Source organism: Eupeodes corollae, chromosome 3, assembly GCF_945859685.1.
Source record: "Eupeodes corollae chromosome 3, idEupCoro1.1, whole genome shotgun sequence".
Lineage (NCBI taxonomy): Eukaryota > Metazoa > Arthropoda > Insecta > Diptera > Syrphidae > Eupeodes > Eupeodes corollae.
Window position 1 is genome coordinate 82,372,496 of NC_079149.1, and position 14,590 is coordinate 82,387,085.

General features: G+C 30.1%; 1 protein-coding gene across 1 annotated transcript in view; it reads right to left on the reverse strand.

Moving 5' to 3' along the window:
• The window catches only part of LOC129949182 (titin-like), a 51,933-nt gene extending 39,033 nt beyond the window's left edge, over window positions 1–12,900 (reverse strand). The window contains exons 1-2 of the mRNA XM_056060466.1: window positions 12,740–12,900; window positions 12,246–12,361 (exon numbers count right to left, since the gene is read on the reverse strand). Of these exons, the coding sequence (XP_055916441.1) occupies window positions 12,246–12,318 (73 nt within the window). The 5' untranslated portion in view covers window positions 12,319–12,361; window positions 12,740–12,900. The remainder of the gene's footprint in view (window positions 1–12,245; window positions 12,362–12,739) is intronic.
• Window positions 12,901–14,590: the final 1,690 nt, after the last annotated feature.

A 14,590-nucleotide genomic window follows, 5' to 3' on the forward strand; every position in this document is an offset into this window, starting at 1 on the left:
GTTTCCGATCAAATTGCGAACCGATAATAATGAGGAATTAAAAATGTCTTTTTACGACTGCATAGCTCGCATAGACCAGAGGTTATATCAGAATTGTTTGGATAAAGTTGCTCTTTCAACATCAAGGAGTGTTTATCGACAATTAGGTGAAAATAATTATTTCAGTTTCAGAAACCAGATTGATTTTCAAAGTCAAAACTAAAACACTAGAATTGAATTGTAGACCTTATTTAAATCCTGTTTTTTCGCTTTGCAACCAATTAGCAGAATGACAATATTATACATTTTGTTGGAAAAAATACAAGCCTTGAAAAAAGAAACCTTGTTATTTTTTACCATAATAAACATATAAAAAAAATTGCTGATATTTTAGACATGAATCCAAACACTGTCGGTGACATTGTTCGAAGGTATAAAAGGGAAGGAAGGATCGAACCAAAGAATCAGATTTGTCCACCATAAAAGTTAACGGCTTCAAGAAGAATGGCTTTTAGTAAGAAAAATTAAAGCAAATGCTCATTTAAGCGCACCAATTGTGTAAGAAGTGTTAATGGAATGCAAAAAGAAAATATCTGCATCAACGGTACGCCGAACCATAAAGACAAATGTTTCCCGAAAAAAGCCATTTATCAATATGCGCAACAGGCAAATTCGGTTCAAATTTGCGAGGGAGCACAAAATAAGGATGCAACTTGGTAGGATGATGTAATATTTGGTTACGAGAGTAAGTTCGGAGTAAGGTTCGGATGAAAGAGTTATACTGTGGCGTAAACCAAATGAAGAGTTTAAAAGCAGGAACACAAAGCCAACAATGAAGCATGGAGGCGTTCACATCATCGTTTGGGGGTGCATTTCGGAAAGAGGCGTGGGTATTTACTTGGTATTCTTTAAAGGTATATTGAATAAGGAATACTACAGGGTCCGGCAAAAAGATCTCCCATATTTTAAAAGGCAATGACAAATAAATAAACAATTTAAAAGAAAAATTTGCTTGAATTTATTAAATTGGTACCAGAATTCTTTGTGGTTCCTAGTAAACTGATTTAAATTTGGTTAAAGGAAGGTCTCGTTTATGTGACAGTAGCGATCTCCATTAATTGTTACTTTTTGCCCATTTTCTTCGAAAAAATACGGACTAAACACACCAAATTCAGCAACAGCACACCAAACTGTCACATAAGGCCCACGCCATTATGATTACTAAAAAATGGCACGTAGATCTTTATCTATTTATACCCGAAATACCATTTTATCTATTAATAGCTTTAAATATAAACGTCTAAAAATACGGGAGATTTCTTGCCGGTCCCCGTATTTGAGGATTATAAAACAAAATTTAAGGCAAAGTGCTGAGAGGCATTTTAAGCAATTTCAAATTTTACCAGGACAACGACCCAAAGCACAAGTTGTTGTTGTTAACTATCCAAAAGTTATCCAAACACCTCCCCAATCTCCAGACCTTAACCCAATCGAACATTTGTGGGATGAATTGGACCGTCGAGTTCGCGAAAACCCCATCCCGTCAATAAGTGCACTAAAGCAACGGCTTCAAGAAGAATGCAGCAAAATATGATTGAATACCTTCAAAAAATAATAAAAAAATATGCCCAAGCGACTGGACGGAGTTTTATCCAATCAAGGGTATCCAACAAAATATTAAAATCAATGGTAAGAAAGATTAATTAAAAAGTTAATATAAGTATAAAAAAAGTGAATATTAATGAAGTGTTATTTTTTGAGTTGTCGTATACTTTATTTATTTTATTTTGTTAATTTGTTATTTTAATTAAAAAATGTATGTATATTGGAATTATTAAATACAAAATATTTTAAAGAAAAACTGAGTTTTAACTTTTTTAAAGTTTAAAGTGAAAAGTAAAGTGTTTTTATGGAAAGAAACATACAAAAACGAATATTAATAGACTCACTGCACATATTTTTTACATATTTTAAAGCAAGAAGACACCACTAATCATCTAACCGTTAAAATATAAAAAAAAATATATTTTTGTTTTAGCTAAACTATAAGTATATTTAGATTATAAAATATATGTAAATGTTTCTTTAATTTGTATATACAAAAAGTTTCAAACATTGATTTTTTCTGTCTTGACAAAACTTAAAATCACAGATTATTTTATATTTCCTTGGTGAATCTGTTATGCTTTGTAATAATTTCCTAAATATATTATTGTGGAAAACGAATTGAAAAAATAAAGAAAGAATTGAATATAATATAACAACAATGAATTATTGAAATAACTGCTCCTTTTTCAATTCAAATCAAAACCGATTTTGCTCACTGATAGTTCCACAATGATTCTATTCTGCAATCAATTAACTTTAATAAACCCCTTGTACAAATTAATAAAATATGTATATTCATATGTAAAAGAGATAGGTATGACAATATTCAAATAACTAAATTGTATAATTGTAAAGTTACAGCAACAATTTTCACTACGGCAACCAAAACTGTGCTTAAACATATTTGTAAGCGACTTTAAAAAGGAGATATTGGTAGAAATCCGTTTCATATAAAAAATCTCTTCTTTTTAAACTATATTTGTGTTGATCAAAATCAAAACCCATTTTATCCACTTTTAGTGATTTCGAGTAAATCAAGAAAAACTTATATCTCCTAAAGGAATTGAATTGAGATCCTCCACAGTAAATGTTTAGAAATCGTGATCTGAGGGTTTTAGTTTTCGAGTGGTACCAAAAAGAAATATGGATAAAATGGGGTTTGAAAATTACCTCTGGATTTCAATCTAAAATACAAAATTGTTGCAAATTAAAACTTAATTTTATGAAGGTAAAACTTCATTTTTATTTTTTTATTTAAGTAACAATACTTAAAATACAGGTCAGAGGAAATGTGGGTTGGAATGCAAATATTATTAAATTTTTCAAACACGAATTTCGTCAAAAACTGGTTGAGGCTCACATAGAGGGTAGTCATTGACCACTATGAGCCCTAAATCATAAACGTCTTCTATATTTTTATAGAACTAAAGCTCTTCTATGGACCTCCAGTCTTCTCCATAGTGTTTAGTTAACAAATTGAAGACGTGTTTCACATATTCCGCTCTAATATTTACTCCCTTTTCTATTATCGGTGGCTCCATCCTTGAAATCAGTTTTTTTTTTTCAAACAGATCTCGGAGCTCCTATATTTTGTGGAGCTTTTATAAAAAGCCAATAAAAAGTCATACCAATCAGATCAAATCAGCAGAGTTTTTGTTTTGGAAACCGCATCCATCACAGACTAAGCGCACTGTCATAGCATGAAATTTTGTTACAAGTATTTTTCATAGTTTTCATTTCTAAGTTAACAAAAATACAAATTAAAAAGCATACAAAAAATTCTACATCTTTTAAAGAGGGGCATTTTAGTAACATTGCAATCATTTTTATTTTTTCAATACAGTTTACGCAATACTCTGTACAACTTATAATCTTTTCAAACATCATACTATACGAGTATTACACATACAGTAACGAGCAAAATGATAGCAATGTAATAGGCAAGAACCTATAATTTTTCATAAATCAATAACACAGCCACTTTTTCGCATCTCTACTGTATTTTGGTACTCAGAGTAATTATGTTTACAGGTCCAAGTGATAATTTAACAATAAATTCTCACTGCTTTGTTTAAATGGCGCTTTGTGTAGTGTGATTCATTATTTTAGGCGAGCGAAATAATAGCAGTGAATGACAAATTTAATTTAAATAATTGTGTTTCAATTTAATTTAACTTTTGATTTCAAAAGTGATAAAAAGTAAGTCCTGTTATTCTATTTTATATTTCTATTAAAGTTGTAAATTATTGAATTTATGAATTAAAAGTGGGTCGAGGCAAGCGCTGCAAATTGGAGATGCGGGAAATTATAAAAAAAACTTTTTTTTGGAAGGCAAAACCTATAAAAGGGGAAGGAAACAATCTCTAACACCATCCTTTAAAAAACATGTGGTTCGCTTTTCAAGAAATAATCCTACAGCAGCAGCTACAGAGATTGTAGAAGAGCTTGAAGGTCTGTGCGGTGTATATACCGTGCAGAGAATACTGAGGGAGCATAACCTAAATGCTCGCTGTCCAAGAAAGGTTCCACTTTTAAAGAACCATATAGTTAAAAGAATGAAGTTTGTGTGCGAATGCATTTAGGATAGGCTCCTGAAGTTGCTGGTCTATGGTGGTAAAGGATCTGGGCAGTTTGTGAGAAGACCCCCGAACATGGAATATAACCCCAGATACACCACAAAAACAATTAAGCATGGGGGATCCAGTATAATGATTTGGGGATGCTTCTTCTATTATGGAGTTGGCCCATTATACTGGATCAAAAGCATAATGAATCAGAACTCTTACGTTTATATCCTTCAAAACACCATGCTGCCATATGCCGAATACGAAATGCCGCTCAAATGGATCTTCCAACAGGATAATACCAAAGCATACCAGCAGACAAGCCAGGCAATGGTTCCAAAATAATAGGATTGAGGTGATGGAGTGGCCTGCACAGTCTCCTGACCTCAATCCCATAGAGAATCTATGGGCAGATATTAAAAAAGAAGTATTCAAGACAACAGAGAGTTATGGATCGTTGCTGAGCAGGCTTGGCAATCAATAACACCATCAAGATGTCAAGGACTTTTGGAGTCAATGAAACGTCGCTGTGAAGCAGTTGTAAAAAATAATGGTCATGCTACCATTTTATTAAATAAAATACTGTTAAAAAGAACTTTTTGTTCCCTTGTTTTATTTTAATTTAATAGAAAAAGAAAATCACTGCTATTATTTTGCTCGCTTTATTTTGTTTTTGATTACTGCTTAGGTAATTAGCAGTAAATTAAATTCCATTCTTACTAAAAATTAAATTTTAATGAATCTTAAGGAGTTTTACTTAAAAACATTTTCAACACCAAAGCCCTTTTTATGTTTTATGTTTTATTTAAAATAATTTTCCATGCTGTATAAAAACTGTTGTTTAGATTTTCACAATTCATAGAATTTTGAACAGTCTACAGTCAAAAGACTACACAACATTTTTCATGCCAAATCTCTTAATTTCTTCTACGCTTTTGTTATTTGAATTTTTGACGATAAAGGCTTTCGTCGTTTAAAGGTATTTGTATAAGACTCTTCATCAATAATGGATAAAATTATAATATAATGTATCGAATATTCTGAGCTTGTAAATGTAAATAGACATTTTAAAATAGCTTTTTTGGACTTGAAGTTAAACATGTATAAGTTAATATCTTTTAATAAACTTAAACGTTTACACCTTTGTTTCATGAATTAAATGAGAACTTTTAAGTAACCGGAAAAAAAATAAATCAACAATACACTTTATTCTTATGCTTAAACAACTTAACAGCTCTTTATGTAAATTCTTGTAAGAGTAGGAATATTTTCGCCAGGAAAAAATTTTAATCTGACGACAAAAAATAAATGTGGGCAGAAAAATTGAAATAGGGTAAAAACAAAATATCTTATGACTGCGATGGCGATAAAATAAATTTGAATGCAATACACGAAGAGAGAACGAACAGTTCAAATACCGATGACATGTACACAAAAACTATGAAAACCAAGATATTAACTTCTATTGGTTCAACAATTAAAATCACACATTTTCGATTGTAAACAAAAAATAATAATAATAAAAACAGAACAAAGACCCAAGCTACATTCGAAAGCCATAATATTATTTATATTATTAAGCTATTGACTTGAGTCCATTTTATTTCATCTATATACATATATGTATGTACATCACATCTCGGTTAATATAATGATATACAAAAACAATTGTTTCCACAATGGAAATAAGAAAATGATTCATACTGATATCATGCAAATATGACGCCATTCTGTTTACTCAAATTCAACAATATCCTTTACAACCAAGAGTAAAACACGTCATGAAAAATATAATCTACCTTTTATTTTAATGTTTTAATTACTTACTCTCGATGTAACACATACATATGCATGTATGTATGTACAAATCTATATATGTTTATATTCATTAGGTATAAACAGAAATAATTGCACGTGATGTGTACATTGTTTTTTGCGTATGTTTTTTTTTTAGTTTAAGTAATTTGTTTCCCTTTTAATTAATTCGCGGTTAAATTCGTTAACATATTAATAGAAAGTTAGTTGAAAATAGAACTATAATCCAATGGGAATATGTAAGGTAATGTCACTTTTACTAACGAGGTCATAAGGTTTTGAGAAGTTAGATGTTGAAATAAGTACACAGAAAACACATTTTTTTTTAATTGCAGATGCGTTCTTCGGGAAATAATGTCGATGGCCTTACAAATGTATACAAAACAAGGTGTTTCGATATTTAATAAATTCGACTCTTTAACTTCAGTAAGTTTAAAAAATCCACCAAAATCATAACTAAGGCTAGGATTTCCATGCAAATGGATATTTTTTTTTTTGAGAAAATTTAGAAGCACAGGAAAGAAACAAGCACGATTCATTAAATTTACTTTAAAATGGAATTTAATCGTTAGTGCATATTTTTGTATACCTTATGATAAATGCATATTTAACTTTTAATTGCATATTTTCAATAATAAATGCATATTGTTACATATTTCCCAAAATCGAAGCAATCATACAAAAATTTGTGTCTTTAACTTCATACTCTGATAAGTTCCAGTGGGAAACTTTTTTTTAATTATTTTGTCTGGGTGAGTAGGCTGAAATAGCTGTAATTTTGTGGTCCTTCTATATTTCGAGTTTCATTTGACAAAACGTTCTGTTTTTTCTATTATTAAGTTTCTGGATTTTAATTTATGTACATTGTCGATGATCTTTCGTTGAAAACAGAATTTTTCTTTTGAATAGTTTTAAATTTAATATTTGCTTTCGAGTGGAATTGTAAGAAATAAGAGATTTGTAGTTAGAACAATGCAAAGACGTCTGTAAGTCCAGTTCTGAATGAAATATGTTTCGGACAACCCGCAAACTTTCACAAATGATGGACAAATTCTTTTCTGCAAAACTTGTAGCAAAGGTGTCTCCTATGATAAAGAGTTCTTAGTTGACCAACACCTTAAATCTATGAGACGTTCTATCAAAACTTTCGAATTCTACGAAGTCGCAGCAACTCCTTTCGTTTCAAAAGAAACAAAGTAATTTTGGAACCTGTCTGGACATTCAAGGACGTTTTGCGGGTGTGCAACACCAAAACGAAGATTTACGCAAAAAATATTGCTAAATGTTGACGTGTTGGAGAAAACAAACCATTTCACGATTGCCCAAATTTTTGACAAAACTGTCAATTATTTTGGCATAAAAAGAAACAAAATACTTCTGTTTGTACATCTTTTAATCTCGAGTGAAAAAAAAATATCTTTAAAAGCACTAACTCGCGTTGAGCATTTCAATACAAGGTATCCCTTGAATCCTCTTGCTCCACAGCCAATTGTCAATAGGTGGGGAACTTGGTTGGAAGCTGTAGCTTACTACGCTAAGAACTAAGAAGAATTTGAAGATGTTGTATATGGGCTCAATGCCGTTGCAATTAAAAATATAAAAGAGGCATTGAAGAAACCTTCTTTAAAGAGTGGAATTATTTTCATAAATTCGAATTATACTTTCTTGTGCGATATAAATGTACAGCTCGAGGGAAAAAATTCCCTAAAAATACAAGTGGATCTCATTGAAACAGTTGTTCAAGGGTCTTTTGGGCAGCGATTAAAGAAAAACTGCATTATGTTTCGAAGAAAAATTATGTTTTTTTAAAAATGAAAAATATATGCAGGGTTTTTTTTGTCTGAGTTGCTCCGAGGAAGATTATATTGAGGACATAACAGCTCAAGAAATATGTTCCCTAAAGAATGCCCCATTGATATCTGTTGATGTGGAGCGATTGTTTTATATGTACAAAATATTTCAGGGACTGAACCTTCAAAGCCTCACGTTCGGAAATTTGCGAAAAAACTTCATGATTTATGCGAATAAAGCATACGAAAAGTGTGAAAATTAGATTTAGTTAAACAATGAATTGTGTGTTATTTTGAATATTTTTTTTTGTTTTAAATGAAATTTGATTTCTCTGTTTTTATTAATATAATTTTGTGTTCCTCGAATAAAGATTGAGTATTTTTTTATAAAACAACAATACAATGTTTTTTTTTTCCAAAGTAATGGTTCACAAGGCATATTGTTTTAAATGCATATTTTTAGTGCTTATTTTACATTTTTAAGTGCATATTTTAAGCACATATTTCGTATTTTTAAGTACACGAACATCCTAGCCCTAATCATTACTATGTCGTTTTATTTTGGGTAACGTACATAATCAGTTAAAAAACCAAGTGTAATTCGCTTAGTAAAATATATACTCTTTATACACATATGCATGTTTGCATAAGAACTCGAATTAGTTATTTCATTTGATATCCCATTCATGTAAAATAAAAACAATAAATACATCAACATTCTACACCATCTATTTTGAAACAAGTTTGAAAATCTAAGGTTAAAAGAAAAAAGGTTTACTTTTACGTATTTGGTTAGGCTATGTTGATGACGTGTTTGTTGTTTTGGGCGTTATAAATTCACAAATGGATAGCATCATTTACACGCATAAAAAGTTGTGAAAAACATAAAAAACTAACTATGCTACTCATCACGAAATTATAAACAAAATTCGTTTTTCCACCTATCGAACAAAGTTACTACTTTAGTTATATATATAAAATCCATGGCCATTTGCAAAATTTAAATTTTCATTATACAGTGGTCGGTATAACTATTTTGACAGATGTACATCTCTCGCTGTTGTGATAATAATTTATAACGTTTAAAGTTTGAATAGAGCAAATCGATAACAATTTAATAAGTATTATTATTATAATAGATCATGCACGTGATGGTAAAACTCAGTCATTTGGATGGTGTTCTGCTGCAAGGCTGCTCCTTTTGTATTTAAAGTGCTATTTTCTGAGTGACCAAACTATTTTGACGGATGTTCTTCTGTATTCTTGGTAAGTTAAAATAATTTTATTTACAAATTTAAAGCATATATCAAAGAGTTGAATTCATTGGATTCGATTCGATTTGTGCTTAAAAAATGGTTATAACGGCAGAACTAAGTATTGAGGTTAGAGCATCTATTGTCACAAGACGAATTCTGTAGAAAACGAAAAACTACTCTAAAAGAAGACAGGCACATTTTGAGAGAATTCACCAAAAATCCTCCATTAACCCCTAAAAGCTTGGAGCTTGAAATGAAATCCCTCCTGTAGCGAATGAACAATTTGCAAACGTCTGAAAGAATATAATTTTGGAACGTATACGGTAAGAAAGATACCATTTATAACTTCTAAGAACAAAATAAAAAGATTCTGGAACAAAGTTTTATGTACTGAGTTTCATGGATCACCTAAAAAGAATAAATCTGTTCGATTGCAGGAAGAAATGCATACAAAGTTTGCTCCAGTCTTGCAGACCATGTCCCATGGTAGTGGATCAGTAAAGTTTTGGGGATGCATTTCTGCAAGCGGTCATAGATGGTCGATGGCTCCATGAACTAAAGCAAATATTTAGATGTGTTAAATGAGAACGCATTTCCATCTAGCGATAGACTCATTGGGAATTCTTTCATTTTTCAACAAAATAATGCCCCTTGCCACAAAAGCAAAATGATCACCAAGTTTCCGAATGACATTGGGTTGGAAATCCTCATCTGGCAACCCCAAAGCGCTGACTTTAATGTCATAGGAAATGTATGGGCTTAAATAAAAGGAAATAGGAATTCATCATTGAGTCGCAGGAAGGATGAGACTATTTTTGAGGTGAAAACTATTTGGGAAGAAATACATCAAGAAATATGCCAGAAACTTGTAGAATCAGTTCCAAGCCGATTTCAAAAAGTCATAGATGCTAAAGGAGGCTACATTTTTTACTAATTTATCAATAATTTAGTTTTAAGTTCTACAAATTGTGTTTTTTTTAAGTTAAAATAAAACTGGCAAAATAATTATGCAATAACAAAAAGATATTTTTATTTTTATTAACTAATTAATCTAAAATTAATCTAATTATAATAAAATAACTGTGCCATCAAATTATCCTTTTTATTGCCTAAGATCAAATCCTATTTCAATTTTGCCAAAAAAAATCTTTTAAATATCAAAATAACAAGATATTCACTCTGTCAAAATAGTTATTGCCGACCACTGTAAATAACTTTCTTAGGCAACAATGTAAACAAAAACAATTTCTGACCAAAAATTTAACAAAGAAATATACAGATTATTTTTTCCAGCGATAGAAAAAATTAAATTCAGGACAAAACTCAACTAAATAAAAATACAATTGTGATTGAGCTGAAGTGTGGTGATTGATGCAAAAGGAATATAGGTCACAACAAAATAAGTCTTGGAGTTCGTTTTACCAAACATGGTAGACATATCAAATTCAAACACGAGCATTTATACATCAATTTCGCGAATTTGAGATTGATACAAAATGTGAATGATACTTTGAATCACTTCAATTTAAAATAGCTAAATAAAGGAAAGAATTTAAATCTTTAGCTTTATTTACTCCATGTTAGATAATAGAGGGTTTTTAACTCTTACGCAACAACTTAATAATTTTTTCATTGACTGTTTGTTATTAAGGTTCATATATGACATTTGGATGCCCAATCAAATTATTCACAATTATTTCAGGACAATCGTTTTTTTGTATTTCTATTGAGAAAGTTTTAATAGTTACACAATAAATATTTGTATCCAATGAAACGTTAAATGTCTTAAAAAATATACTCGCAACCATAACTTCATTTATTGAGCAATTTTTTTTACTTATATCAATATTATTTTAACATAACCAAGATTCTAAATTGTTTTGTATTCATATTCAGGCTTAGAACATTGTTGACGTCTTAATTTAAAAGATTAAAGGTGAGGAACAAGTATGCAATTAAATTGACCTGTTTATAAACATCAATAACCATTTTCATTATTTTACAACATTGCTTTAGTTTTATCACTAGAAATCTTTAAGTAGGGTATGAAACACAATCATATAAAATATATTTTCTTTATAGTAACTTAGTTATTTTTATCATTAGAACTGAAGTTTCAATTTTTCAACAAAATACCTATGACATAACAAAAGAAAATGCCGAAAGTTTCTAATCACAACTTAGTTTATACATCGAAGCGCAGTGTAACCAAATAAATAAGTTATCAATATGATATCGCGCCAACATGTTTAATTAAGGGTGTGAGCACAAAACCCTAAAAGGTTTTCCAACGTTAGAAATGACGTTAGTTGGGCGAATATTAAACATTTACTCTACACAATATTTATGTATTTGATTATGCCTTTTTGCAGTAGATACACCTTACATTTTAGTGATGTCATTTTATATATTAGTAACTCTTGACAAATTTGTGTGAATCAAGAATGAATACTCGCAAAATCTTAAACTTTAGCTTTCAGTGATATCACAAGACCAAGTTATAAATTTTTCTTTTGAAAACCCATTTTAATTTTTGTACATTCGATTAAAAATTAGATATGTACATAGGTATTATATATAAATGTATATCTACTTATATATACAAAGTAAAAGAGAACAGAGATTTTTTCCTTTAAATTGGGGTATTATTTTATGAAAACATGTGTAGGTATAGTTAACAATAATAAATCTTATTGCATAGGTAGGTATCTCATAAATAAAATTACAAAAATCTTGACCTCACCTCAAACTTTTTTTTATAATGGAAAACCCGCACCATTTTCCATCGCCAATAGGTTATGGCAGAAATGAAAATGGAAAATCACACCAATATGATTTTCTTACGGCTGCGAAAATAGTTTCGCTTCGCTATCATAACATAACGATACTTTTACAATTAATAAATAATAATCAAGGAGAAAAACGCAAGGAGGAATTATTATCCAAATTCAAATTATAACTATATAATATAAGAAGCACAGCAAAGAACAGAGGCAGACAGAGCATGTGTTCGAAACAAGAAAAAAAAAAGAAAAAAACTTCCTACAAGTGCACACTTTATTTAAATATGTATGTACAAGGACATTGCAGTGAAGTGAAATCATCGTAATTTATGAAGGTTGGTTGGCCCCAGCAAATGAAATCAATTTATAAGGTGTGAAAAATTATTATCTATGATGTATATGTAAAAGTGTAATTCAATAAAAAAAAAGTTAACGTAAAAAAGAACTTACCAGCAGTTTGGCAATTTATCACCACAACCAATGTAGAGATAAATAACATAAGCCCCATATATTTCGCCTCCATCTTTGCTTATTTTGTCTGCTTTCAATACTGATTCAGATGAGAACTAAATACCGAGAGAGCAATAAAAACGAAAGAAACCGTCATCAAAGCAATACAAAAATTGAAAAAACCAATACTCAATTATACACATTTGAGATTTTCTTCTTTATAATAAAAATAAAAACGCTAAGCTAATGCTATACGCTTACGCTCTTGCTGATCTAATATTGCAACTTAAATTATTATTCTCTAGCCAAATCGATTTTTCTTTTGTATTATATTCAAGCAATTGCAAAGTTAGCAAAATACCTATATTTTAAATTAATATTTATTCAAATTCATATTTTACAACCACGAATCGCATAGCACAGTATTAAGATTCTATGATTTTACTTGAATTTTTCTTTTTATTGCCGTCATACAAAGGTATTAAAATATTTACCAAAGAAAGCACTAAGGAAAGATTGCCTCTTCAAGCAGCCAGGGTTAAAAACAAAAAAGATATTTTTATCTGCCGAGCGAGCTAGTGTAATTACAAAACTTTTATGGGAAGAATGGTAGGCACCCCTGCGAAAATTGGAAATCGAACCGAAGTTTCAATTGTTTCATAGATAAATTATATATCCGAGATGTCAAACGCGCTGCTATAATTCCAGGCAAAGATAAACTTTATATTTGATCTGTGGTAAGAATTAATGGCTAAACACAATGATGAAGCTGCAGTTGTAAATTAGGAACTAGAATAAGGGTCTAGTTATAGCAATCATTGAAATAAACAATTTTTGAGTGGATATTTGACTGTATTTCACTCTTATTAGAAATAAAAGTTATATGCTGATCGATCGGAAATCACACAAAGAATTTTTTTCGAGAATATATGTTTAATTTTGCAGTTTTTTTTTTCTTTAAGAGGACGGTTATAGCTATCATTAAAATCCATCAGTAAAAACTTTGTTTTTAGTTTTTGAACATGTTACAGATTTATTTGAAGCAAAACATTGATGCAATAAGATTAATCCTGTATTCAAATATGTTTTTCAAAAAGAAACAATGCGTTTAAAGTTTTATTTAATTATAAATCCATTTTAATTTTTATTGATGAATTTTATTTTACTGAACCACTGACTGTCAAAAGCCAAAACAAATTCCATTCCGTTTTATTGTTGGTGTTCCAAATTTGTAATGTTCCGATCACATAATTAAAAATTTTACTGATGAAAGCAACAGTCAAAAACTGTTTGAGCGCGAAGCCTCAAAGTAACATTTAATTAATAACGTAAATTTACTGATTGCTATTAACGTTCATCAGTAAACATTTAAGATTAATCCTGTTTCAAATTTGACTGATGGATTTTATTGATATCTATAACCAGCCCCTAAGATTTAATAGTTCTATGTTCCGGACGGAAATTCATTTTTCTGAACAGCTGATATTTTATGTTCAAAAACAAATCGTCCGACTGATGATCCAATATTACGCAATTCCGATTTTTTTTTAAATGAACGACATTTTTACTAAAACAATGGATTATAATGTTCAAATGAGGTTTTGAATGGATAAATTAAGATCTCCTTCAAAATTTGATTGGAAATGGAACGCAATTGGATATATTTCCTTGTCATTTTTATTTATATTTGTGTAATTACTTGCCCGTGCTATTGAGTGTGGTAAAGCTGTCAAATTCCGAGCTAAACATTTTGTGTATAATTGTTTGTGCAACGAGAGGTAAATGTGCTGAAAAATCCATGTCTCCAAATTTGATCTTAAATCAATATATTTTGCCCCCATTGAATACAAAAAAGTAGAAATTTGTGTTTTGACAAATCTAGATCAAGATATATATTGGTTTATTTTACCCATGGAAAACCCCACAATAGAACTTAGCTTTACGAATGATCCATGATGACATATTGCTTCTTTGAAAGTTTAAAGTATATTATAGAATAAAAGTTTCTTACGAGTGATTCTGATTTGTATGTAATTGTTTATTTTTGTTTAGACATATTTTTTTATTCTTGTTAAGACATTTTATCTTTACTCAAATACGGATAATATCACTTTGAAAATAACCAGATTTTATTTAGAATGTGTTTTATTTTGGCTGCCTGCCTGTGTATGGGACAAGCACTTCGCTCTACCCCCTCCGCCTCACTTGATGTTCTGTTCAATCTAGTCTTCTTCCCGATCATTGTAGCTTGTTCCAAGCTGAAATCCTGGCTATAAAAGAAGTCCTATCGTTGCTTAGAGAAAACGTTATATCAACTAATGATACACGCATCTTCTCGGATAGCC